This window comes from Saccopteryx leptura, chromosome 13 (genome assembly GCF_036850995.1).
Source record: "Saccopteryx leptura isolate mSacLep1 chromosome 13, mSacLep1_pri_phased_curated, whole genome shotgun sequence".
Lineage (NCBI taxonomy): Eukaryota > Metazoa > Chordata > Mammalia > Chiroptera > Emballonuridae > Saccopteryx > Saccopteryx leptura.
In genome coordinates, this window is record NC_089515.1 from 5831995 (window position 1) to 5859960 (window position 27966).

The 27966-nt window shown below is 50.8% G+C and overlaps 2 protein-coding genes across 2 annotated transcripts in view; one reads left to right on the forward strand and one right to left on the reverse strand.

The window, feature by feature from the left end:
* ADAM12 (ADAM metallopeptidase domain 12) overlaps positions 1-7585 on the forward strand; it is a 302779-nt gene extending 295194 nt beyond the window's left edge. The window contains 2 exon segments of the mRNA XM_066355592.1: positions 4699-4829; positions 5854-7585. Of these exon segments, the coding sequence (XP_066211689.1) occupies positions 4699-4829; positions 5854-5914 (192 nt within the window). The 3' untranslated portion in view covers positions 5915-7585.
* Positions 7586-13374: 5789 nt separating this feature from the next.
* Positions 13375-27966, reverse strand: part of FANK1 (fibronectin type III and ankyrin repeat domains 1) — a 63833-nt gene continuing 49241 nt past the window's right edge. The window contains exons 4-11 of the mRNA XM_066355122.1: positions 23585-23666; positions 21951-22025; positions 21037-21102; positions 17904-18069; positions 14690-14833; positions 14101-14178; positions 13954-13998; positions 13375-13608 (exon numbers count right to left, since the gene is read on the reverse strand). Coding sequence (XP_066211219.1) covers positions 13534-13608; positions 13954-13998; positions 14101-14178; positions 14690-14833; positions 17904-18069; positions 21037-21102; positions 21951-22025; positions 23585-23666 — 731 coding nt within the window. The 3' untranslated portion in view covers positions 13375-13533. The remainder of the gene's footprint in view (positions 13609-13953; positions 13999-14100; positions 14179-14689; positions 14834-17903; positions 18070-21036; positions 21103-21950; positions 22026-23584; positions 23667-27966) is intronic.

Consider the following 27966-nt stretch of genomic DNA (forward strand, 5'->3'; position numbering starts at 1 on the left):
ACAGAGTGACTTTCCTTCCCCGAACTCTTACGCACGTGCTTCCTCTGCCTGCTCTGCTGAAAGCAGAGGCTCGTTTCTTCTTTCGTTAGAAGCCGCTTGTTTGGGTCCGGATAGGATGCTGCCGGTTGCGCAGCCTCGGAGCCCAGTGGCTTTGCCGGCTGCATCCTCAGGTGGAGGAGCCTCATTTACCCTCTCTTCCCCCACCCCCGGGAAACAGTGCCCTTTTCCATCTGTGGCTTTGACTCTCTTTGCAAATTAAACCTGAGTGTTTTTTCTATCTTCACTACTTGCTCAGACCCCTTAAGTGACACCTTTTAGGCATATGTTGTATCACTGTTGTCTTTATCTGTTATTTACTGTCTACCCCCGCCCCCCCCCCACCTTGACGGGGTTCAGGACTCTGGGTCCTTGGCTTTCATCACTGCTTTATTTTTCTCTTCCCCTTTTCTAACTTCTGCCAGCTCCCTTTGAATGTCCTTGCGTATGCAGTTTTTCCGGGTGGGCTCTTAGCCTGCCTGTGTACCTGGCTCCTTTCTTTTTCTTTTGGTAGTTTTGTTTTTTTGAGGTTTTTTTTTTTTTGTTGTTGTTGTTGTTGTTGTTTTGAAGGAGGTTTGATGGAAAACCCACTGCAGGACAATTAGGGGTAAGGGCAGGCCAGGGCTCGGGGCCAGCTCACAGGACGGGGGACAGAGGGCTTTGAGGGGTGAGGGTGGTGGTGGTCTGGCTGTCCCCGATTCCACACCGACGGTGCCAGGTCCCCTCCTGGCTCCAGGCTGGCACAGATGCTGGGCCCGTCTGTGCATGGACATGTCCAGCCCTGACATGCTGCACTCCCTGCTCACTGCCCTGTCCTGTCCCCGTGAGGGTGGGGGCGGGGGCACAGCAGGCAGCCCTGCTCCTGGTCTTTCCCCGCCCCACCATGAGGGACACTTTGCATCCTGGTCACTCATATGTGTTGGGGTTATAAGTTTCCCCCAAAGATGGAGTTTTGCTTTTTGTGCATTTTCCCTAGTTTTCAGGTAGTTTCAGAAAGCAGCAGCCCAGGACATCTCACAGCTAGGTGTAAAGCTGCCCCTTTAAGAGAGCAGATGACCGAGAGCCCCTCTTCTGACAAAGAATACAAAGGATTTGAGGTGCTTCTCTGAGAATCGGCTGTCCTTGGTTTTGTCCCCGAGTGTGCCTTCCTCGGAGCCCAGTGTGGGCCGGTGTGGAGCTGTGTGAACCCGTGGGCGGTCCCAGTGCTGGCTGGCGTCTCGCGGTGATAACGCCCGGTCCTCCTGCGGAGAGCGGTCTGGCAGGCAGGGGGCTTTCCTCCTGCTCATGGTGCAGAAGCAGGTAGCAATCTGAAGTCTCAATGCTGATGGTCAAGTCAGAGGGCTTTGGCTGTAGTTAAAAATTTGTTCTCGGTTCTCTATAAAACTTGAAACCTGGCTCCTGCTAGACCCCGGGCAGAAAACGGAGGAAGGACTAGGACAGCACCATTTCTAGGGGTGCCTCCAGGACCTAGACGTTGAACAGGGAGAGATGTCGGGGTCCCAAGTCCTCATTTTCTAGTTTAAAATGAAGAGTGCTGAGGGGGTATTTATTGAGTGTGAGCCACCTGGCGTGGGGTCATTGCTCCACACCCTGCAGGTGACCCTGTGTGACCAGGCTGGACCGGACCTCTCTGGGAGAGCCCGGACCTAGCTTTTGCCAAGACAGCCTGTAAAGCAGGCATCCCCAAACTACAGCCCGCAGGCCGCATGCGGCCCCCTGAGGCCATTTATCCGGCCCCCCTCCGCACTTCCGGAAGGGGCACCTCTTTCACTGGTGGTCAGTGAGAGGAGCACTGTATGTGGCGGCCCTCCAACGGTCTGAGGGACAGTGAACTGGCCCCCTGTGTAAAAAGTTTGGGGACCCCTGCGAAAGCAAGGCCCGAAAGGGAGCGTGGCGATTCTGCCCCTCCCCCCAAGGTCAAAGCAAGAGCTGCTGCTCCCTCTCCCGGGAGTTTCTGGGGCTCTGCATCTCCGTGCCTGACTGGTATCCGAGAGGGGAGGGTGTGTGAGCTTCCGCTATGTCCACTGTCCCCCTGTGTCCCCTGTTCGCCTGCTGGGGAGCCGGCGTCTTACCCAGGCAGCATCTGTGAGGCCTGGCTCTTTCCTGCTCCTATCAAAGCCACATCCTGGGCGTGGCCCGAGGCAGTGGGTTGGGACCTCTGCCGACCCCCTGGGTTTGAAGTCAGAACTTTCAGTCAGTGTCTCAACAGTTTGGGTTTTTATCACTGTAATGGCCGTATCATTTATCCTCTAAACCGGGAAACATCTGAGAGGAGCGTGATTAATAATTAAACAGCCATAAGCTCAAATTGGGAACAGCCCAGGCAAACCAGAATGAATGGCCAATCTAATGATCTCCTCAGTGTCTGCGATAAATCCAAACATCTCGTGATACGAGGTCACTTACACCTCACTTTTTCTCTGGCACGGCAATAAAAAGAAATCCGACATTTATCTTTAGGCACTTACTCATACGTGGCAGCAAAGCTAGTATCATTTAATAATGAAGTACTTAATCCTCACGGTCTGTTTTATGGGCGCCCACGTCCGTTTTTACACTGCACGTTAATACCGTGTGCCTGGTTTTCTGCGCCCCTTGCGGGAAATGGAGCTTGGTTTATTGCCATAGTTTATTACCCAGAGCGTGTTGGCAGGGTCACGGCGCTCGCTGATGGTAAATTACTCTTCAGTAACAGCTGTAGGAGGGCAGCATCCTAGGCCAGACCCTGTGTGCTCGGCCCCGTGCCAAGAGCTGTACTTGGGTACAGAAATGTACAGGTAATGTCTCACTAATCCTCACCTCATCCCCTCTCTACAGCCTAAAAGAAGTTAAATATCTCACGCATGCTGACCGAGCTAAGCGCAGATCCCAGCTGGTGTCCCTACAGGGCTCATGCTGTTAGACACCCTGCATGGCCTTTAGTCCCAGCGAAGGGGTGGGCTCTAACTTCTCCACAGCTGCTCATGTCGCCACTAATGGTAACAGACACGGCAGTGTCCCTCTGAGGTCTGTGTCTGTCCCGAGGCTCCTCCCCACCCCAGCGCTGCACCGCTGTCTGCGGCGTATGGGCCTCTGTGGTCATGCCCGGTCTTCACAAAGATATGCTAAGTGGTGATTACGCCATCTCGTCCCTGCCAGCTGAGTTCCGACTGCTGAGGAAATGTTAGTGGGAGAAGTACGGGGAGAAATTCAACTCAGGTGTGTTAAAATCAAGCGCTCCCCGTCGCCCCTGGTGGGCGTGCCAGGTGGATCCCGGTTGGGCACATGCGGGAGTCTGTCTGACTGTCTCTCCCCGTTTCCAGCTTCAGAAAATACAAAAAAAAAAAAAAAAAAAAAAAAAAATCAAGCGCTCCCAGGTGTGCGGGATACTTACTGAGTCCTGTGACCAAGAAGTAGAACATTGCTTATCAGGATGTCCTGTGCCCCTGGAGGCCCTAGCCCATTTCCTGAGACTGCTTGTGTCCTCGTCAGTCCTCTAGGCTCCAAAGTCAGAGCCCCATACCCACGGGGTCAAGGGGGGAGCACTGTCAACCCTGACCGGCTTCCCAACCCCCTCCCAGTGACCCACAAGTGACCAGGGGAAGGGTTCCATGAAAACAAGGGACTTACAGTTTTACTGTTACAGTGTTTATTTTTCTCATAGTTCCATGAAGCATTTTTAAATTCGTGGTACAAAGGAGGGCTGATGTTACTAACAAGTGTTCCTGTGTTCCGGGAGCATCCCGAGAAGTCTTGTCTGCACAGTAGTGCTAGGAGACAGGACTCCCATTTTACAGAGGGAACACCTGAGGCCCTGTGAGGTCAAGCGACCTGAACAAACCCCAAAGTGTTGGTTACTGGCAAAAACCCAGACTAGAATAACCCCCCACACACACCCCACTCATGCTCTGTCTCACTGACGCCCAGCTGGTCTCTGGTCAATGTCACACCGACACGGTAGCATCCTTAGAGAGCTGCGCCCATCCCTCCAACCACTGTGTGTTGGATTTTCCTGGTCGGCATCCCTTTCCAGGTGAGGCTGTGCTTCTCTGATCTGAGGCTTAGAAAGTGTTTGGCAAACTAGCTGCAGTGTATCTGATGAGCGGCTGGACCAACCTTTGGCACACTGCCTCACATCGACATGGATGACGACCATTCTCGTTAGCTGATTCCTCCGCCGTCGAGCATGTTGTATTATTATGTAATTCAGGAAAAGTTGAAATGAGTGTGACGTTTAGAAAGGGCTTTACCAACTTCTCCTTTTAGGTCTTTACAGACTGAAAAGACACCTAAAGACCCGGGAAAGTTTCTGTCCCCTGGGCAGCACTGGCCCAGAAACTCCGGCACCAACTGTCCCCCCGAGGCCCATGTCCACAGCGTGGCGTCTGAGACCCTCATTTGGGTGTCTGTCACTACGTGATGCTGTGGAGAGCTCATTTAAATGTTAGAGAACATTTCGGCAAGAAGATTAACAAAGGTCAGCCCGGCCACCTGCCACCACTTGTCTGGTGAGAGGATTATTCTCAGGAAGTTTTCGCAGGAGCTAGGGCCAGTGCCACATGGCAGTTTACCATTTCTCACGTCCCGCTCTTCAGGGGACGCTTGCTGATGGCTCCAGAGGCCAATGGCTCATCACAGTTCAGAGAGAAGGGCGATCACACACCATCTTGTGGTTTATTGCAGGGAACGCGTAAGCCAAACCCTCCTCGGAAGCCTCTGCCCGCAGATCCTTTGAGCAAGACCACCCGGCCCGGCCACGCCTCCGCCAGACCCCTGGGACCACAGGAGTCTGGGCTCTGCCCTGCACCCAGCAGGTTGGTGGGACACAGACACCATTCCTTTCTCCCCCAAACTGTGTGGGGCAGCTGCATCAAGCCGGGGAGGGGGGGAGCGTAGGCCATGCTTCCTGGGCTCTCCACACTTGGGGCCGCTACAAGAACCACCAAGAGGTCGTCATGAGCTTAGAATCACAGGTGACCACAGCGCTCTTAGCAATGGCCCCATCGCACCCAGGAGAACTAGACAGTGCATCCCAAAAAGACAGGCCATGTGCCCCCCATCCCCAGAGACCAAGCAGGAAAGCCACCCGGTGATGCAGGGTGTGAAGGCTGGACACACCCCTCCAAAACACCCCAGTGCCTGGTAGACTCGGCCAGCCCCCAGGGTCTCGAGAAGTGAGGTGGGGATCGCAGGGTCAGGTGAGCCGAGGGTATCTGAGGTATCAGGCTTACGAAGCTGCGCGCTGGATGACGCCCATGGGAGCGTGGTTGGGAGCCCCTGCCCGTTGCTGACGTCTGGTGCCAGCCGGGGCAGTCCTGTCCTGGAGGAGAAGGGGATCCCTTCCGGGGGGTCCTGCATGCCCGACCTCACTCCCTGGCAGGCAGCATGTAATCCACAGCCACAGGCGCATGCTGGCTGGTGGTTCAGGGCACAGGCAGTGAGGGCAGAGGCCTGTGTGGGTTTTGGAGACTTAGGATGCAAACAATGCCCATCATCTCAGTGACTTCAAATACTACTCCTTTGACATAGTGGGTTCGTTGAAATGTATCACTAATGTTTCATCTATTTCTGTACTTTTTTAATAACTCTGGTCGCTACAAAATGTTAACAGGTGTGTGGGCTCCCTCCCAGCATGCCCCTCCCGAGTCCACGTGTGGACAGAGGGCGCCCCTAGAGGCCAGGAGGCCCCAGCCCCTGGAAAGCCTGCTCCCTTGCGGGGTCTGCCAGCCCCGTGGAAACCCAGATGGGGTCCCGGGACAGGTAGAGACCTCCCAGCCGCTGTCGGTGCCATTTCAAGGCCTCTGACTCCAATTTTTGTCTCCCCCTCTCTCCACGCAGACCAGCTCCCACGCGTCCACACCACGTGCCCAGGCCCACCCACACCGCCCACGCTAAGTGAGAGAAGCCAGCCCAGGCTTTTCAACAGTGAAGACAGAAGTTTTGCACTATCTTTCAACTCCAAGTGGAGTGATATTTTTTTTTTTGGGGGGGTGCCAACTTTTAGAATCGGATGCTGGGCACACGGTTATGTTAAGGACTCTGAGCTACTGCTGTCGGTGCTGTGCTGTGCTATGGTGCTCTGTTCTCCCGCTCAGGTACTTGTAAGTTATTAATTTATGCAGAACGCTGGTGGCGACAGTGCAGCGCACTGTAGTGGGCGTTCCCATCATCATGGAGTTTTCCCCTGGAAGGAAGGCTCTCTGTGCTTTAGTGTAGTAAACTTGAGCCATCACACTTGACGGGAATCTGGACGGGATGTGGACTTTCTGACCGAGGCTTGACTGGAGCGCAGTTCCCCAACTGGCCAGGGCTGTGGTTATGATACCGGACGCAGCCCCGGAGACCCCAAGGTAGGACCGTGAGTCGTGTTCTGGAGCTGTCAGCTCAGGCCAGAACCAGGGGCTTCAGGTCCAGGCTGTGCTTGGCTTCCAGGGAGGCGGGTCCCCCCAGGGGCCGCGCCTCAAAGGTCCAGATCGCAGGCAAGGGCCTGGCCTCTGGGGAGGAAGCTCTGGAGAGAACCTGGGTCTCAGGCGGAGTTTTGAGGTGCGGCTCCACCAGGCCAGGCGGGACCTGACCTTGAGCCTACCGGCCCTGAGCATATTTGGAGAGCAGGCAAAAAAGCTTTATAGAAACACCAAGAACTGCCTTTCCTGGCTACCCTCCTTAGAGGGCGGCCCTCGGCCCCCTCTTTAGTCTGGGAAGGGTGAGTGGCCAGGGAAGCCCCTCCCAGGCTCTGCACTCGTCTCCCTGTCCCACGGGCAGCTGAGCAGCCACCTATCTTCTCCGCTGGAATACAGTGACCCTGTGTTCGGACAGATGGACCAGGCTTGCTTTGGGACCATAACTACTTTCAGATGTGAACCAGTGGCCAGATCTAGGGAGTCGATTCTGGAGATAAAAATCTCCCTTTCTTGCAAGGTTCAGCATAATAAGAAATAGGCAGAAGCCCTATGCTTGCATCAATTACGGCCAAATGCAATGTTCTGTTCTCTCGGGTCAACTGTTGTCTGCTGTCTTTATCCCTGGACAAATAGCCATGTCACTAGTACGTCCTTTGGGGGACATCCTGTCTTCCCAGCTTGGATGTTTTGAGCATCAAGTCTGAATCTATTAAATGTTTGCAACCTACCTGGTGCGCATCACAGAACGTGGTGAGGAAATTCACCACTTGATTCTCAGTCTTCCTGAAATGCTGTCTTGGGCAGAAGCCCCCCTTCACAACCTTTCACTCCTCAAATGTCTGGGTGGGGAGCCGTCTTCACAAGGAGATCTTGGAGGCACCTGTGTCTAATGCAGATAATCACATGCTCAGACAAGGTAACTGTAACGCCTCTGCCTTCTCGTGGGGTCACGTGACTGGCTTGTCCATTAGGAGGCAACTGACTACAGTTCCATAATTCGCTTTGTTTCGTGTTCAAGACTTCCTGTAGGTCATTTCAGTGGTTTTACTATGCCTTAAAGCAGAAAAACTCAACACACCAAGAATCGTGGTTTGCCCTCTGGAAAACAAGACCTCCTCTAACTCTCCCGTGTTCCCCCACTGTATCTGGGCAACACAGTATTCGTGATGGTGGGTGATGAGCCCACGTCTCTCTCTCTCTCTCTCTCTCTCTCTCTCTCTCTCTCTCTCTCACACACACACACACACACACACACACACACACACGGGATTCCCATTCTACTACATTCCAACTCTTGCAGCATGTATCTCTGTTTGTTACACGACTGTTCATTTCTTCACAATGTAAAGTCATGTTAGAAAATATGACTGCCAATGAGCACGTATAGAATTGCTGTAATTGCTATTAAATTTGGCAACTAGATAAAAGCCAAACATAGTACTGAAACGTTTACAGAACTTTTATGGTGCATGACGTGGGTGTCGTCTTTCTGGACGCCCATCTCCTTGGGTCGGACCCTCAAGCCCCTCCTCCTGACGGGAGGAGGAGGGCAATGTGAACTGTGTCTGTCTGTCCTCAGCTGTAGGTCCTGTGCCACTTCAGAGAACCAGGGAGAGAGCCCGACAGTAAGGGGGGGTCAATGCTGTGATCTTACACCCTGTCATCAGCTGCCACAGAAAGGCAGCAGCCGGTGACACGTGCTTATGTCTGCAGTACTAACCGCTGTGTAAAGCCCTGCAGTTTACTTCTGGGTCAGAACGTATCTAGACCTAACATCCCCTTACAGTGCGCCCATGCTATTACTGAAGGAGCAATGTGTTCTAGATGCAGTATGTATCAGCTGAAGCACAGTTAGCAATGACTTCCATTTTACTATAACTTAGGAAAGGAACCAAGAGCCAGAGTTTTTACAGGGGGTGGGGCAAGGGAGGATTCTTCCACCTTTTTATAGTGTCATACGTGATGGGAACCAAAGTCAATCCTTACGTTTCAATGGCAGCCCAGTTTTCATACTCTAACTTTTTACAGGTGCACATGATCGTGGGTCGAGTTTAGGAGGCCAGCCCTGAGAAGGTCACTGTTCCTGGACATAAGCGGGTGCCAAGGGTCACCACTTCCCTCCCATCTCGTTCTAGCTGTGGGTGATGTGACCCCACGTGACTGGCGAGTATGTGGCCAACATTCTGGGAAGTCTAGTGAAAAGTTTACCTCCTGGAATCGTTTCATAGCAGTTTGTTTTCTGACACAGGGATTCAGATGTATAGCGACCAAGAGAAACCATACAGAACATTTCCCGTTGTCAGATATGCTTCTGGGGGCTGCACTTCCCGTGGGGACTGCTCCAGCTTCCCACACGTGGGGTGACATCACAGAAACCACAACGGGAGCCCACATAACCCTGACCGGTCTCGGAGGGGACATCTGTGTGCCTTCTGACCTTTGCGAGGCATTCTCGGGCTGAGACTAGAGGCCCTGGTTCTCTGGGAAGTCAGTGCGACACAGCAGTGTATTCCCGGTAACAGCCACCACCGCTCTGGTCTGGGACAACCGATCTCAGGAGCCTGTGAGCGCCCACAGTGCTAGCGAGCCCGGCCTGGGCCAGCCCACCCACCACCCGGGCATCCCGCCCTCTCTCCCCTGATGTTTACTGAGCACTCTGAGCCAATGGGAGCGGGAAGGGCACAACGCCCGGGCAGCCGCTGCTCTCTGCAACCTCGCTCCGCAGCCATTCCTCGTGCGGCTTACTTCCTGAGCACCTGGGCTGTGGCTTTCGCATGCTGGTGGAGGACAGGGCAGGTACCATTGCCTTTCCTTCCCACCACCTCAGAGGCTGGCCCCAGGACGCCTGCGCTGTCCCGTACACACAGCTGGACACAGCTAGCCGAGGCTGACACGTCTGTCGGCCTCTCCTTGTCACCCAGACACTGCACAGCAGTCCCTTACACCAAACCCAGTTTATCTCCGACAGCAGAATCCTCCTCCTACCTCACTCCCCAGTTCCCGTGGGCGTCTGTTTCTTTTAAACCTCTTTGGAAACTTTGATACAAGTAAACACTGATACAAGTAACACACCAGGAAAGGTCTGCAAGGCTGAAAACCCCTTCTGTGCTTGGTGCGTGGGGGGCGCTCCCAGGAGCCATTCCCTGTCTTCCGTAAGGAAGACCCCCTCTTTACTTGGGGACAGCAGTGGCCGCTTACAATCCAGCCCTTACGAGCCTGCCTCCAGAAGACATGCTGCATGTAAAAATGGATACAATATTCAGTAAGTGGATAGGGACAGACCAAAGATTTAACTCACAATTGAAGTTCTTAGTGTGGTTCAGTCTTCAGGGTTGAACGCTCCGTAACCACCCTGGCTGTCCACATTGTCTTCCAAACGCAGGTCCTGTGTCCTCCCTGGTCTCCTCCTGTCCGTAAGATAAATCTCTAGTCCTCAGCCTAGCACATTTCCAGTCCAGACAAAGAACAACTGTCCTGTGATTGTTTCAGTTTTACAAAGAAGTGGAGTGACACCTATGTTCATGGCCTCTAAGCAGGTACTTAAGTAGAATAATGATTGGAAAAAAAACATTATCAAGTTAGAAAACAGGAGACCCCCTGAGATTCCAAGGCAGGACAAGTTGTGGCAGACCTGGGGTTCTCTGAACCTTCTTTTCTTAGGGTCACTCTGGGTGACTGGAGGCTTCGAAGGCCCAGGGCTGAGTGGGTACGGTGTGGGTGTGTGTGTGGGGGGCAGCATAACTCACAAACGTGGCTACAGGCTCCTCAGCACAGTACGTTAGAGCTGCTGCTCCGGTGCAGTCAGTTTATAGTGCTTCGTCCATTTATAATGCTTTGGTTTGCTAATTTTTTTTTTCTCTCACGCACCTTTTTATGTTACGGTCCATTACTTTTGTACACGTTTCTCATGTGGGGGTTCTCCAGGGAACACAACCTGCTATTTCCGTAGAGAAAAGAAAAAGTCATTGTTAAGAATATTATATCCAATAAATGGTATACAGGTCCACATAAAGACGTGTCTCGTTCATTACGGAGAATGATACCAAAATGGGGAAGGGGTGCCCTTGTGTAGAAAAATGTATCTATATTCTCATTCATTTACGGATACATAAGGAAATGCGAGGGCGATGCCCACGAAGCTAAGAGACGGGGAGCTGGGACTCGGGGTGCTGCCACCACCCACATGAGCTGCTCGGACCAGAGGGCAAGGGGAGAGATGCCTTGTCGCATGGGATGGGGAACCGGATGCTTTTATTTCGTTTTTGAACAAGGTAAATTCATGACTTATCAAAATAAATTGTTAACAACTCATCTTTACAAAAAGAGAAGGATTTAAAAAGCAAGTGAACAAGCAAGCAGAAACATTTACATGAGACTTATCCAAAAAGAAAATCTAAGCATTACAGAAATCTAATTTAAAAAAAAAAAGCATCTAACTTTGAAAAGAACCAAAACAAATGCAAAGAAAAACAGACACCCAGATTAGTAACTTTATATTCTTGCTACGGTCCACCCATGGCAATACAAGTGGGCAAAAAATAAGTCTATGGAAGACTTCAAACACAGTAATGTAGCTCAGATTGCTATATATCAAATGAACTACTTCAAATGTACAGGTTACTTTCTACACCTTCTTTCAAAGGGCCTCTGGGGAGGGGGGAATATATATATATTTATCTAGAAACCATCAAATGAAACCATCTGACCCAGCACACCATTTGAAACAGCTGTGTCTCTCACACACTCTGAATTATGGGAACTCACCTGGGACGCTTGTTAAACTCCATCGCTTAGGACAGGTCCTTGCCCAGGAGATTTCAGTTCAAAGGGTCCGAGATGCAGCCTGGAAACTCATATTTTAAAAGCACCCCAGTGAAATCTTTTCATCAGGAAAGTTTGGAACGCTCCCCGTGGGAACACAGCTAAGATAGTGCCGAGGGGGACATTCATAACCCTAAATTCACATGTTAATTAGAAAAAATGATAAAAGGGAATTAAATAGTCATCCTAAAAGGTTTCAAAAGGAACAAAAAATGAAACCTAAGGGGGGAAACAGAAGGAATGGCTGTGTAGAAATAAAAACATACATTAATTGGAAAAAGTACAACTAATAAATCCATGGGTGACATCTTTGGGTAAATTACAACACAAGATAAATCACCAGCTAATCTCATTATAGGAAAAAAAAAAGATAAAAAGCTAATACACACAGCGTGCGAGCATATGGAACCCAGAGCCCACCCCAGCCCAGCGAGATGGCCTCAGGAACACCAGGATGGTTCAATATTTAAAAAGCTAATAATCCAGGTCACCATGTTGAGAGAGTGTAGGGAAATGGACCATATTCTGGCTACCAGAGGTGCTAAAAAGACAATTGATAAAATTCAATACCCATCCCTAAGTTTCTAAAATACTGAATAGAGTAAGACTTGAGAGGCGCTAGCGTCGCTGGCGGAGAATTAAAGTCACAAATGTCCAGTAGGATCTTAGAAGCTCAGTTATACTGCCATTCTGGAAACCACTCCTAAATTCCAGTCCCCTCTAGGGACGGGGTTCCCCCTCACAGGCCAGGTCCCTTCTGGGTGAGCTGTGGCTCTTCTCTCGGGGCCCGGGGGCCCTGGAGCAGCTGCCCCGAGGGAAGAGGGAAGAGACTCAGCATGGGGGTTCTGCAAACTTCTGCTCGGACGGGCAGGAATGGCTTCTGCTCCCACTTCCTTGTCTGGTGGCAGCCCCATTGTCTGGCCCGGGCTGCGGTCAAAAGGACAAGAGGATGCAGCCAAGCTTCTGTCGACAAGATGGGATGCGCCCGCTTCCCACAGAGGGGCTCGTAAGTGCGATCTGCAACAGACTGAGAGGTGAAATCAAGGCCACTGTCAGCATTAACCTTAGGGGCAGGAGGAGGCTTGGAAAGTTGTGACTATGTGTTGATTTTTGGAGTTACCAAACCTAATCTAGCAAGTGAAAAGGAATACGCATTTGTGCATAAGGTAAAACACTAATGGACTAAGGAGAGGATGGTCTGTGACCACAGGTCAGTTCCTAAGGCGGATGTCCTATCAACTGGGTGGACCGAAGCTGAGGGTTGCCAATACCAGTAAAATTGTGCTCTCTCCCTGCGCTGTCCCCCCCACCCCAACCCACCCCACCCCAGGCTTGGACACTCCCATGACCTTTAACTGCTCTCTCCCTGCACAGCCAAGTGCAGACCTCTGTGGCTAGTCCTCTCCAGGGTCCAGGAACTGAGGTAACCAGCTTGTCTCTGGGGGCCCAGAGTGCATGTGGTCTGCGGGCTCAGGTGGCTGATTGTGAAGTGTGTCTGCCACATTCAAGGTCCACCACGTGTGTGTCTAAGCCCCCAACCATCAGACCTCGTCACAGTTAACCCCCTGGTCTCTGAATGGCGTGACTGGCACCCAAAGCGTTTCTATTCAGAGGCAAGATGGGATACACGACTCTAGCCAAGCGGTTGACCTGCCAGCCAGCTGGGCCTTTCACTGTCAGGGCCGAAAGAGATGCAGACACATTCTCAACAGTTCTGCTCAAGGAGGACAGACCCTCCACCAGACACTCCCCAAAATATGTATTTTGCTCTTTGATGTGAGGCTAGTGGCGGAGGAGAAAACTTTGCACGTGGCCTCCTGGGCTTTGGGGAGGAGCGTCCCTCCAGGAGGGAATACCAACTAGCCTGACGACACTCCTGGGGGGTCCAAGGGTGGGAGGGGCCGCCGTAACTGAAACCACAAGAGGGAAAGAATTTGCACAAGACCACAGGGTGGCTCAGAGGACGGTGTGGGGGGCAGGGGCAGGGCGTGGGGGACCCGTGTGTGTTTGTGCAGCTCCGGTACATAAACACTGTGTGTCACATCTGAGCCCAGGAGGCACAAGTGTGAACAGACAGCTCCGCACTGTGGACGCCCAGTGACGACACTGCAGCCTCCCCTGCTCGGGTAAAGGGGTGTATTTCAAAGCAGGAACAGTGGGAGGTTACAAAAGTCACTGCGAATCTCCAACGAAATAAATAATCAAATGTGTAGCCCTCAGAGATGCAGTTTCTTGTCGCTGGTTCAACAGTCACGTTTTGCTGTCACTTGGCCATGGTGGAGAAGTGGTGCCCGGGTCAGCGGACAGAAGGGACAGCTGACTTCTTCGTCATCTGCTTTTTTTTCCTTTCTTCCAATAAGGAGAGGACATTCTAGGGACACAGAAACGGGTGGCTGTAATCCAGCACTTTGGGGTTTTTGTTGTTGTTTTTGTTTGTTTTATTTTGTTTTAAGTACAGGCAGTCCCCAGGTTACGAATGAGAGAGGCTCTTTAGGTTTGTTCTTAAACTGAATTTGTGTGTAAGTTGGAACAGTGACATTTGATTATGAAATGCAGCTTAGACAGATGTTTGCCTTCACGCAGTGTTTATTTTTACCTTTCTACGCGTATAAATACTGAAGCATTTTTCAAACCTCCGGGACCCATCTCATTTGTAACCCAGGAACTGCCCTCACTATAAAGTTAGCCTAGATTACGGCTGGAAGAGCATCCCAACCTGTCTGTCAAACACTCTGGCCATGTCTAGGACGCCTTTCCCAAACTGAAAGAGAAAACAACAAAAAGGACATTAAATACGTTTTTTTCTCCAGGAAAAACAGAGAGAGAGAGAGAGAGGGAGAGAAAGAGAAAGAGGGTTACTTACCTCGTTCTTCACACTCGCATCTGCCCCTCTGTCGAGAAGTAACTGGACTAACTCCTCATGATTATTTAACACGGCCACCTAGGAGATAACAGCAGCCGGGGGCAGGTGAGCTCTTCCCGCCCCACAGAGGTGCCGGCCACTGCGGGGAGGGTCGGCCCGGCTGCAGACAGGGCCAGGGAAGCCACCAGCGTCCTCAAAGTCAGGGGCCCACGGTGGCTTTGTGGGACAGGCATGTGCACGGCCCCTGCCCAGCAGTGACAGTGAACCTGCCTTCTCCATACTGGAATGCCATGAGGAACACTCAGATGGGCACAGAGAAAAGCACCTTCTTTGTGCCAACAGAGCTGGTTTGATCCCACAGTGGCCTTGGGGATGGGGGTAGGTAATTCTTAAAGAAACAGTTGTAAAAAAAAAAGACAACAAAAATATGATGGTGACATGGTCATGCCTGTATCAGCGGGCGGAGGGGGAACCATACACAGCCACAAGCCCAGGATCATACGCAGTGGGACCCATAGAACTGCCCGATGACAGGCACAGCCTGACCTTGGTGCCGCCCCAGCCGGCTGGTGTTTGAACGCAGGCCTACCATCAGAGGGGTCTTCCCATCCTTGTCTTTGATGTTCACATCGGCTCCAGCTTCAATGAGCAGAGAGGCCACCCTCTGGTTCCCGGAGACTGCGGACACTCTCATGAGAGGGGTCCAGCCTGAGCCAGTGTCCACAACGTCTACCTGTTAGACCCAAGGAAGAACTCTCAAATCCAGTTTTATTTTCCATAAAAGTGCTCAGCAGAAACTTATAAAGGGATATTTACTTGCCCAAATCCCCGTAACTTAGGTAGTCGTCTCTGTAACTTAGGAGGGGTCCCGTGGACTGTGCTAATTGAATTCACAGTTGTGTGTGGGGAGGAGCTGTGTTAGGGTCCCTCTAGAGGGCGCTCAGATGGACTCCCACTGGGATCTTCTCGCACGTTTTGCTCAAGTGGAAGAAAGACGGGCTAGAAGATGAAGTAAATGTCATCACCTGACTCTCGGCTCCCTGTGAACTGCCTCCCTGTCTCCCTTGCCTCTCTTTCCTCGCCTGGTTTTTTTTTGTTTGTTTTTTTGTTTTGTTTTGTTTTTTGTATTTTTCTGAAGCTGGAAACGGGAAGGCAGTCAGACAGACTCCCGCATGCGCCCGACCGGGATCCACCTGGCACACCCACCAGGGGGCGATGCTCTGCCCATCTGGGGTGTCACTCTGTTGCAACCAGAGCCATTCTAGCGCCTGAGGCAGAGGCCATGGAGCCATCCTCAGCACCCGGGCAATTGCTGCTCCAATGGAGCCTTGGCTGCGGGAGGGGAAGAGAGAGACAGAGAGGAAGGAGAGGGGGAGGGGTGGAGAAGCAGATGGGCGCTTCTCCTGTGTGCCCTGGCCGGGAATCGAACCCGGGACTCCCGCACGCCAGGACGACGCTCTACCACTGAGCCAGCCGGCCAGGGCCCTCGCCTGGTTTTTAATAGAATTTATTCTGCTTGCTTTTATCCTTTCTGGAACAAGACAGCGATATACACACACACCCTCACCCTTACCCACACATATTCATTTTAAGCAGGAGACCTCCAGGTGGTGAAGATACAAGGCATCCAGACCTATTACAGGAATTCTAACCCGGGGAGGCGACCGGCCTCGCGCCTTCTCCCAAACATCACGCGCCCAGGAACAAAACAGCCGTCCGCTGTCCACTGAGATCCCTCAACTTAGCATTTTGAAAGACACATTTTTAGAATGAGAAAATGTAAATGCTGCCTCCTCCAAGGAAAACCTCATCCATCCACAAAGAGTGGCCCTCAGTCAGTGCACGTGTGCACAGGCGGAAACACACACACACGCACACACGCACGCACGCACACCCGATTCTGTTATAGGAGTACTGAGGGGCACCTGCAGCTTCAGCAAAACATCGGCACGGAACCGCAGGGACCCGCCAAAAGGTCCCTGTGACACCTCAGGTTATTTGTATGTATCAGGTCTTCCGCCGCAACATCTTTAGGATGTACGGTTCTGCCTCGTGCAAATAAATAAAACTTTGGGCAGCCGGCTTCGATATATATAAATAATCATCAAATAATCGCCTCGTAATGCATGGTGCTTTATATGACTTTCCGTGCAAGTTCACACACATTTCCTCCTTTGGTCCTGAGGGTTAAATGGGTCGGAATTTTTATTCCTGGGTTACAAACGATGAAACCCAGTCTCTGCATACTCAGATGCCTTTCCTGAGGTCACATGGCTCAGAGATTGCAGAAATGGGCCCCCATGAAGTCAGTCACTCTCAGTATACAATTGCTATCCCCGGGAAGAGGGTGGTGGCAATGCCCCAGTGGGCTCCAGGCCCCTCCCACCGTCTTCCAAAGCATCCGGGGACCACCTGCCAACCACACGGAGGGAGGGGCTCATGTCCACACCACCTATCTGCCACCTGCCAGCCACACAGAATCTGTAGTGGACACATTCATGCAGCTCCCGTGCCACAGAAAAACATGGCATTTACCCCCAAAGACGTGTGTGCAGATTTGAAGCCAGAGGGCCTACAATGTCCAGCTCTCCTGTATTTAAATATTCGTGGCCGAGACCGCCCCTTCCTTCAGCAAAGGTCAACCTTCGTTTTCACCTACTGACTTCTACGTGGGCCCGAAGCATGAACTGGCTCATCATAAATCACCAGACAAGTGCAACGTGGCAGCCCCCACCACACCAGGCAGGGTGGCCTGGCCCCACCACCGAGGCCCACGGGCTAATCCTCTTGACCTTTTGTCCCTGTTTCCGAAACAGAGAACAAGAAATGCAATAAAAAGGAATTGTCTTAATAACTGAGATTTTCCTTTCGTGGGACCCTTTCTCAGCCCTCCGAAGGGAGCGGCAGGAACCGTGAGACCCCACAATGTGGGCCCCGCTGCACCACGTCCACACCTCAGAGACACTGAGACACTGCCAACATCTTCCCGGAGACGTGACTCTTCTCACCCCGAGTTAATCTCCGAGGTCGTCAATGCCGTCCCCTCAGGTCTCTGCGCCCCTCCCAATCATACTCGAGATGCCATCTGTGCATTATTCCTCGTTGCCACACCTTGGGATTTCTGTTTCACTTCTTTGAAGCCTTGAACTAAATAAAGCTTCCGAAATTATCAGCAGTTACCCTAACGGGGCTGATTCTAGTCACCCGCCTTCAGAAGTCCACGCTCCATCTCTATTTGCCAAGTCAAATCTGTACTGACGTGAACGGCAAAGCAGCCCCATGTGCTGCTTCTGGGTAAAGAGACTGAGAGCAGAAATCTTGATACAATTGTTGACACAATCAGCTTGCTCTCTGGAGATTCTTTGTAACTACTAAGCTTTAAAGCACACGGAGAAAGAACACAGTCTAATTCTAAAAGCCACCAGAGGGGCAGTGGCTGGAAGAGCTCCCAGGACCCGTGCCCCCAGCCCCTGACGTATCTGGCGGATGCTCAGGAGAGCTTGGCTGACAGCAGAGGCAGAGGGGGACGGGCAGGGAATGAACAGCACAGGTGATGTGGTCAGTGTTGGGTCCCACTCTGGCTTCAGCGCAGTCTCCTCCCAGCACGAGCTGAACCTCTGTGATGACCTGAAACCTGTTACAGCGCGTCCACAGGGACCTTCAGGGGCTCGCTCTCTGGTAAGTCAGAGAACTTTCTCCCGCATTTATAAGGTCCCCGACCAGCCCCTGCGTCTCCTAGCCCCTGTGGAGGGGCATTTTGGGCTCCTACTGGCACGCCCGTTGCCCACGAGGGAGACCCTCACCTCACAGCCGTCCCTGAGCATCCACTCGACGACGTTGCAGTGGCCTCCGTCGGCGGCCCAGTGCAGAGCCGTGCAGCCTCCGAGGTCCCTCGTCTTCCAAGAGGCACCGTGTCTTCGGAGATACTTCACGACGTCGAGGTGCCCTGCGTAGCATGCCAGCATCAGGCTGCGACACACAGGAGAAGCAGCATTGGGCTGTGAGCACTGTCACCAAACTCAGGCCCACACTTTGCCCTCCCTGGCCGGAACCTGAGGAAGGCATCCTCAGCTGAGTGGGAAAGCCGTGAAGATTGTACACCTGAAGTGCATACGGCATATGCGCCCATCAGCTGGGAATGGACAAAATGTGCTCTATATCCATAAAATTGAATGTGATTAGGCCATAAAAAGGGAATGAAATACTGATATATGCTGCAACGTGGACAAACCTTAAAACACTATGCTAAATGAAAGAAGCCAGACACAACAGTGCTCTGTATGTAGTGTATGAGTCCGTTTGCAGGGGTGGGCAAAAGTAGGTTTACAGGGGGAAGTACACAAAACAGAGCGAGTAAAGCTCTTCTCATAATCAAAGCCTGCATCCCTTTTCCATATTTAACATTTGACCTTGAGCTGTGTGATATCCGGTCGTGCCATCCTGCCATATGGTAAACATTCCTATTTGGTTTTTTTAGCAGTATAAACAAAACTTTATGTAACATAATAGATACACCTTTCCTAAATTTCTTCACAATCAGTCCAAAGAATAACACGGCTTAATTAGGATTTACATTTTTGCCTGAAATATTTCAGAATTCATCCATGTCAACTTTGGAATTTTAATCTTCTTAAATTTCTTTTTTATTCTACTTTGTTTCCCCTATTATATTTATTAACCAGTTATTGCCTTTTTATTATTATTATTTTATAGCTGGCCAGTTTACTGAACTTCCTTATTAACTCCAAGTATTTGAAAGTTGATTCTCTTGGGCTCTACAAGAAAGAAGCCTTACTTCCTCCTGCCTCGTGTCATATCTTACTGAGCTGACCAGCTTCCAAAGTATCAATCATGAAATAACAATGTACAATATAACTCGTGGTTACCATATGCCAGGAACTGTTTGTACATTTTTCAAGTGTGAACTAACTCACTAAATGCTTACAAGTCTGTAAATACTATTTCTATTATACCTATTTTACAGATGGGGAAATTGAGGTATGGGAAGGTTAAGTAACCTGCCCAAGGTCACACACCCCATCCATAAAGAAATCAAGATTTGACATCAAGCTAACTGGCTTTCGACCACTGTCATGGGCTTCATTACTAGTGTTTCAAAGGACTCCCTGAACACTAAAGATGACACCAGCTGGTCATCTGAGATGACAGACAATTTTGTATGATGCCATCCAAGGTTTCACTCATTCCGCAGAGAGGATGGTGGTCCTCTCATATGACAGATACTGTCCCAGGGGCTGTGCACCCTGGGCTTTAAAAAAAAAAAACACAAGATACTTTTTAAAGTATCTTAAGATGATAAGTTGCGCCAGATTTTGATGTGCATCTGCACACACGTGGGTTAGGTCTGCTGATGGGAAGCGTGACAGGAGATACTGACACCGGGCACCCTGCCCTCCTGCCTGATCCTCTCCGGAGGAAGAGACAGACACCATCCCTCACATGCACAGATGTGCAGACAGCTTTCTCCTACTATGGGATGTCAGCAATCAGGACATCTGCTGTGGGTTCCAGCTTCCCTCTGCTCTGGAAAAGGTCAAGGTTATTAACAGCACCCCGAAAACCTAAACAAGCTCATAGTGGAGCAGACGCACCGAGAGCCTGTGCTGGAGGAAATTCTTTCATCATCTTCTAACGCCTTGTATGAGTACTGGTTACTTCAGATTTCCTGCTTTTGGGGTTGATTTTGATGGTTTAAATTTTCTCAGAAGCAGCACTCATTTCAATTAAATGGTCAAATCTCCTATTTTTAGATGCAAATACACCATTTTCTCTTCATGTTTAAACTTCCTCTGCAACCACTGTTACATAACCCTTGTAATTTTCTAATTTTTCCTTCTTAGAGTTACAAAAAGCAAGTTCGTTTTATTATAGAAATTTTTATTTAAGGGGTCACAATTACGCTTCTCAATCTATTTTTTAATGAATCAATTTCAACTTCTATTTTAATTCTTTTCTCTTCCGGCCTCTCACATTTTTTTCTCTTTTCACTTTCCTTTTTAAATTGGTATTATTCTTTTTTGAACTTCTTGAATTTATGCCTTAGTCCCAAAATTACCTAAGAACTATGCCAAACAGTCATGTTTAAATTTACAACTGATTTTTTTAAATGTCATTATTCAAAATCTATTTCTGCCCTGTGTCCTGAGAACGTAGTCCATAGGCTTTCTGACCTTAGACATCGGTGTTTTCTCTGGGCCTTCTGTGCACGGCCAGTGTTCTGCGGCTCCCCTTGGGTCCTCACCAGCAGTGCGCACAGCTCGGATCTGATGCGCCGTCATGTGACCCAGCTCCGGGGCGAGCTCTGCATTTTGTTCACAGTTCTACCCAAGCACCATGCCCAGAGCCAGGCATGGGCAGACAGCCAACAGACACCGGGTGACTTAAGTGAAGGAATTAAACCTCATTCCTAGATTGGTGGTTGTTTTTAAGCCTTTCTTAAACCTTCTCTCGCCTCTGTGTTTCTTGGTAACCTTTTCCTGGCAGGCGCTGAGCCCTGTCACCTCAGGGAAGTCTTGGGCTGTGTCCTGTGACTGCTGTTAGCTTCACTGGAAGCTGAGCTCAGAGTAAAAGCACACGCAGTGAGGGCCCTCAGGGAGGGACTGACCAGCAGAGCCCAGCGCAGGGCTGGCGGTGACTGTCAGCAGCACACCGCCGAGCACCGAGAGGGCCTGGGCGCTGAGCGGGGGAAGCCTCGCACATCATGACAGACGGCCCCACACACACCCTTTTGGGTGCAAGGACACAAACACATGAATCAGACACCCTTCGTTGTCCCCATCGTTCCTGTGGGACGCAGTACTTTACCTATCCCGCTGTCTAGGTCAACTACATCTTTTGTGTTAAATCCAGGAACGCTCTGAGCAAAGCCTAGCAACACGAGCCTGGGCACACGGAGGGCACATCCCAGTCACCCACCTGTCCTTGCCACTTCCGTTCCTCAGATTCACATCCGTGCCGTTAGAAATAAGGATTTTCACAAGCCTAAAGGAAACAAACGGAAACGTAGCTGGGTAAGTATCTTCGACAGGAGGAGCCCAGGACGGGTCGAGATGCACACGCTAGCCGTGAGACACACCTTCACCACGCTCTCCGTGTTGTCCCGGGGCCAGCTAGCCTCCCGGAGCAGGCCGTATGCAACCAGAAGACAGACAACTACCTCTCCACTCCAAACAAACTACAGATGACCAAGCAAATGGAGCTTTACCCTTTCTGTGCATCACTCATTGAAAAACAAACTATACACCCCATAAACAAACTGGACCATCACACTGTGCAGTTCGCTGTCACTTTCGTGACCATTTAAAATAAATTTTCAAATGGCAGTGCTTAATGAAAATAAATTTCTATTTTTTCCAAAGTGGCATTTTAGTTAAAATATAAATCTGACTGAAAAATAAGCTATTGATATTTGCATCTCTGACCGGTGTGAACTAGGCAGGATGAAGCATACCGGTGAAAACCGGATCTCAGCAACCTAGCGGGGAAGTTCGTTCCCCAAAACTTCTCTCTCTCCCCTTCCTTTTTTTCAAAGGAAATTCAAGTTCCAATACCCAGTTTTTCCAGGATATACAAAATAGATTTGTAAAGTACGATTAAACGGAGGCCTCGCTTCCTGACCACGATTATACATTTTCACGTTCTCTCCTGCCTGTCGTGTAACTTTGTGGGAGTAACAGCTGAATTTTTGTTCCGCTCTTCTGTACAGGTTACACTTTTGGAAAGAGAAGAAAGTAGGGTTCGCCCATCACCCTTTTCCCTCCCATCCCTATCTTGACCGGAGCCTCCGGGAGGAGGACCTGCCACTCCCTGAGGGTGGGGGGGTGGCACACCTGGTATAGCCTTTCTGGGCAGCCACCATCAAAGCAGTGAAGCCAAACTTATTGGGAACATCCACCTTCACGTTGCTGTGGAGAAACAGAGAGGAGAGAGTTACGTGTTCGGCAGGGTAACGATCTGCAGCTGACTCTCGTGCAGGGCACAGGTGGCTAACACGGCTTATTTTATCGAATATTCCAATTTCTTCCGGGCCATTAAATTTTTGTTATCTTAGACTGCCCTGCCGAATATTTTAAAAGATTCAAGTTCACAGGAAAAGAAGAGAAAATTGCTGTCATTTCACTTCAAATAGGTGCTCCGTTCAACTCGAAACCGTTATGTGAGCTGAGGAGACACTGTGATGAGCACGGACCCTTCCCTGAGCGAGGACGTGCCTCTCCATGCAGACGCTCAGCTCCCGGGCACAGGAGCCTCGGCCGGGGACACCCACGCTTCCCGCCGGCGGAAGGGGCTGCTACCAAGGGAGAAAGCGGAACTCTTAGACATCAGCTAAGAGTGGTGGCTTTTTGTGGGACCCTTGTCTTCCCCAAAGGACAGGGTCCCAATTCACAGGTGACTGGTCTTCTCGGGCATTCTAAACTCCTCGTTCAAAAAGAATCCATACTACTCACATTGCTGGGACCAGCAGGGAAAAAAAAAAAAAAGGATATCTTACCTTTCGTGACAACATGGACAGACCTAGAGAACATTAAGCTAAGTGAAATAAACCAGTCAGAGAAAGACAAGGACCACATAATTTCACTTACATATGGAATCTACTGAATCACAGAGAACAGACTGATAGCTGTCAGAGGAGAGGGGGTTGGGCCTGGGTGAAAAGGTGAAAAGATTAAGCAAACAATAAATAAATAAAACTCATGGACACAGACAGCAGTGTGGTGAGCACCAGAGGGAAAGGGCGGGGCAGGCAGAGGAGGGCAGAGGGGGTAGACGGTCGTGGAGGGAGACTCGACCTGGGGTGAACCAGGAACCATAGGGATGAGGTGTTACAGAACTGTCCACCTGAAACTTACATAGTGTTAATAACCAACGTCACTCTAATAAAACATTTCTTTAAAAAAAGGAAACTGGGAGCACAGTTACATTTATGTACATTTATGCACCAAAAGAAAAAAAAAGAATCCAGATAAGAGTGTCCATTTGTCACTTAGGAGGCAGCTTCAAATCTGCACCTGCAGCAACAACTGTATCCATCATCCGTCCGTCTCTCCCTCTAGCGTCTGAGCCTTTTGAGTGACAAATGGCTGACGCAGCAGTTCCTCGTTTTCGTCAGGAATTTGCTGTGGGCATTTTGGGGTGAAACTTGCCTACAGGTTATGGCATGTGAGCAAGAGTCAGAAATTTCTTTCTGGGAAGGAAATGTGATATCCAAGACAATAATTTCCTTTTTGCAGTTTTCATTAAATAATTACCACATAGAACACTTCGACGGGGCGTTCTCAGTGTCTTTACTAACTATGCCCCGCTCACATCAGTTCCCCGACACACACACTGCCAGATCAAGTTTTGAGCCAATATCCCAGCATGGGAAACTTTCAGGAAATGAAACGAAGCTGCATCATGCATCTGTCTGCTCTTCATGAGCACCAGTATATTTATATTAATGTAAATGGCAGAGTCTTCTCACCCGCCTTGAAGTATTCGAACCAGGAAATCTTCGTCATTCACATTGACTGCTCGATGCAAATGCTCACTGCTGATGGGCTCTCCTGAAGGAGGGAGAGAGAGCAGTCAGCCAGAATGTAACAAGAAAAGGTTTGTTTCCAGGCCTTCCTCCTGGGGCCTAAGTGGGTGTTGGAGTTTTCCTCCAAGAAGACACCTGGCTGTCCCAGGGGGTGAGCCATCCACTTCCCACGCCACGCCTTCTCTTTCTGAAAACGATCCTTGTTTTCACCTATTAAGAGAAGACCATTTACAGCATCCCAAAGGCTTGGGACATTTTCAAGTCATAAAAGTGTTGCTTTGCGAACGTTAAAGAACATTTGAAAAGAATCCTCTCGGATTTTGTAAGACTTGAGAACTGCCTCGGACAGGCGAGGGAAAGCCCCCATGGTCACAGCGTGCTGGGTTTTCTTTGCCAAAGCCTCTCTGAAACGACTCAAACAACAAGCCAAACAGAAAAAAGAAAAACAAAATCCAAAATTTCAGTTCTTCCCAGGAATATAACATTCGCTTTGGCCTTGTCTCTGCGGAGCTTGGGGGGGGGGGGGGGCAGAAGGGGCCCCCACCCAGAGAGGCGGGACGTGGGAGAAAGCCAGATCTGGTCAGGTCGGGTCGGGTCAGGTAGAGGGCCTGCCAAGTAGAGAAGAGCAAGAAGGCGGAGCCCGAGAACCAGGGAAGGAGCAAAGGGAAGTGAGGCAGAGAGCGGACCATCACTCGGACAGGGGAACGTGACCTCCGGGAGAGGAGAAGGGACAGAAGTCCAACCACCCGCCGAGTGTGAGCACAAAGGGATGAGTGAGAAAAGCCCGTTTTTCTCCAAAGCGTTTATTTCATGACTGTTTCACGTTAAATGACTATCTAGTTCTTAAATGATTAAGATTATGCTTAATGAAATAATACATGTGATGCTCTCAGGACTGTACCTGCCACCTCATAAGTGCCTGGCGCGTGTCTGCTGTGGAGGTGACAGGTGACAGGAGGGGGCTCACCGCCCTGGCTCGGGACGGCCCCCCGTTCTCTTCTGCCTTCTGCCCAGCCCCCTCCCACATGTAGAAAACCTGTCTGCCACCCACAGGCATTGAGTCAAATTCCTCATTTTAGTGACCTCAAAGGTCTTACCCATCCATGTGACAAATGTGTAAGGACCTGACCTGCCAAGTCTGGACACTGGGGATCCCAGCGAGAATGAGACCAACATGCTCTCCCCCTCGCCACCCACACTGTGGTGCCCGCTTTCAGCCGGACACTGGGGATCCCAGTGAGAATGAGACCAACATGCTCTCCCCCGCCACCCACACTGTGCTGCCCGCTTTCAGCCTCTTATTCTGAGCCCTAAAAGGAAGTCTCCCCACTACCAGGCTGTCCTCGGTCCCCAGCACTGGACACTGGAAGGCCTCCTGGGCTCAGCCCACCCCGGACCCCCACCCTGACAGTCCGGCCGGCAGAGGTGGTGGGCTGGCTGTGTCTGCCGACGGGGAGCGACGTGCCCTGTTCCTGCCCCTTGCGGGGAGGGGCTCCAGGACGTCAGTTTCCGGGCACGGGAGCCACAGTTTCCTGGCTTCCTCGGGGACTTCAGCCGCACACAACACACACTGCAGGACAGGGAGGCGGAAGAAGAAAGGGGTCACTCTCAGGGTGACCTTTAAATGATAACCTTTCTCCTTTTTGGGAAAAAAAATCAATTTAAGCCAAGTTTTCCATGTTTCAAAATAACAAGTTTGCATGAGCTTGCCAATGTCCTAAAGATGTTTCAGCCACATTATACTTCCTTTTCAGCACCCACACATATTTTTAGACCGAAAGCTCTCCATAAAAATATCACAGCAAACTGTCGGAGGGCAATGCCCATGCTGTCCCTGCCCTTTCAAGGGTGGCCACACCCAGCCTGGTGAAAAGGGGCAGGGCTGTGCCCTCAAATGACATTTGGTAAAGTCTGATGACATCTAGCCGGAAAAGGCCAGGGACATCACTATATACCCTGCAAGGCACAGGACGGCCCCACAACCAAGGACTAGCCACACCAGGTCCCCAACCTTTTTACACAGGGGGCCAGTTCACTGTCCCTCAGACCGTTGACGGGCCGCCACATACAGTGCTCCTCTCACTGACCACCAATGAAAGAGGTGCCCCTTCCGGAAGTGCGGCGGGGGCCGGATAAATGACCTCAGGGGGCCGCATGCGGCCCACAGGCCGTAGTTTGGGGATGCCTGATCCACACTCACAGTGTCCACAGTACTGCAGGGGGAAACCCTGGGCTGGCGTAACATGGACTCGAGATGATCTATGACGTGACCCACCCACCCTTCGGTGGACAATGGAACCATGGAGAGTTTCCTTTCCCTCTCGCTTCCCAGAACAGAGGGAAAGGCAGCCTCACCAATGGGCCCCCACGTTTGAGGCTCTCCAACTTCAACTGCCACCAAGAATACAAAGACAAGCATTTAGCACAGAAGCACCGAGAAGAATGGAGGAAGCCCCCCCGCCATTCCTACTAAATTTTAAAACATACACCGTGTTTATGTAACATATACCATGTTATGTATATTACCTAACAGAAATCCTATTAATCGAGCTGCCTCTAGGACTTCACACACTGCCTCTTAGAGTCTCCTTCAGACCACAAAACTGAGGGCCAGGGGGCCGAGTGGGCTGTCCCTGGTCACCCAGGCAGGAGCCAGCCACCTCAGAGCTCCAAGCAGGTCTCACCAGGCCACACGCCTTCTGTGGGTGTCTAATGTGAATAGAAGCAGCGATCCATTCACCACAAGCATCTGTGTGTGTTAAGTTATAGACCAGGGGTCACCAAACTTTTTACACAGGGGGCCAGTTCACTGTCCCTCAGACTGTTGGAGGGCCAGACTATAAAAAAAACTATGAACAAATCCCTATGCACACTGCACATATCTTATTTTAAAGTAAAAAAAACAAAACGGGAACAAATACAATATTTAAAATAAAGAACAAGTAAATTTAAATCAACAAACTGACCAGTATTTCAATGGGAACTACGCTCCTCTCACTGACCACCAGTGAAAGAGGTGCTCCTTCCAGAAGTGCAGCGGGGGCCGGATAAATGGCCTTGGGGGGCCGCATGCGGCCCGTGGGCCGTAGTTTAGGGACCCCTGTTATAGACACAGCTGGCATCTTAAATAACCAAGGGACGTCACCAGGGGGAGAGGGGGACAGCGGCATCTTAAATAAGCAAGGGACATCCCCAGGAGAGGGGGAACAGCGTCTCTGCTCACCGCTCCCTGCTCACGGAGTTCCAGCAAAAAGCAGCGATAACTGTCATTCGGGGCATAGCAGCTTGTTCTCTGTGTTGACTCGCTGACCCCTTGACACTGCCACTGGGCAGAGGGCACAGTGGGGGACTGCCCCTGGACCAGGCCCGGAAGGCCCGCAGCATGGAAGTCTCAGCACTTCCGCACATTAGTTCGACAGCAGCAGGGAAGAAAGGGCTCTTGTTCGGGGAGCAGAGGGAGCGAAGCAGGTCTGTCCACCCCCCTCCGGGCGACAGACACAGGGAACAGAGAGGAAATTCCAGGGTGAGCCAAACGCTCCGCTCGTTGGCCCCCCAATCCCTCAAGATTCTGTGGGCCAGAGCCCGGCCCAGCCCGGCCCAAGGGATGGCCATCAATATGAGCAATTGAACATACTATAAAAAAAAAAAAAAAGGCAGTCTTTGCCTTTGTGGGTGTGTCTTCCTCCTGCTTACCCTGAGTGATGCGATTACAAATACCGGCCTGAGGCTGCCGGGGCCCACGAGGGCGCGCCCCACACTGAGGGGGGGGGGCAGGACCCCACGAGGGCGACATCTCCTCCCGTGAGAGGAGAAGGGCAGAGAGGTCTTCAGAAGGCCATTGCTCGTTTCCCGGTCGAGGGTCATTTAGCTGCAGAAGGTAACGCCACCAGACTGTGACACAGTGGTAACACCTCGCCTGGGGGAGTCTGAGTCTCCCTTTAAAAGCGGTGAATAAATGATGATCTTATTGGGGAAGAGATTTGCCAATTAACAAGCGGCAGCTGCTTTTCTTTCTTTCTTAAGGGCCCAACTGATTAAAATTGCACGTCTCATTTAAGCAGGAGTCTGGTGTACTTTACCTGGGGAAAAAAAAAGCTGAGCATCCTTTATTCAAACAAAGGACACGCTTTTGTGATTCATTCAAACACTTTCAAACGAATGCAAATTATCCACCCACAGAAGCGTGGTTATTTCTTAGCTTTTCGTCTAATGTGCACATTTCTAATTCCTTGTTTAGCACGAGATGACTCCTGAAGAGAGTCTGCTTCGGAGAGCGTACATCTAACAACAGCTAAGGGAGCAACAGGGAAGTGGAGCGCACCTGA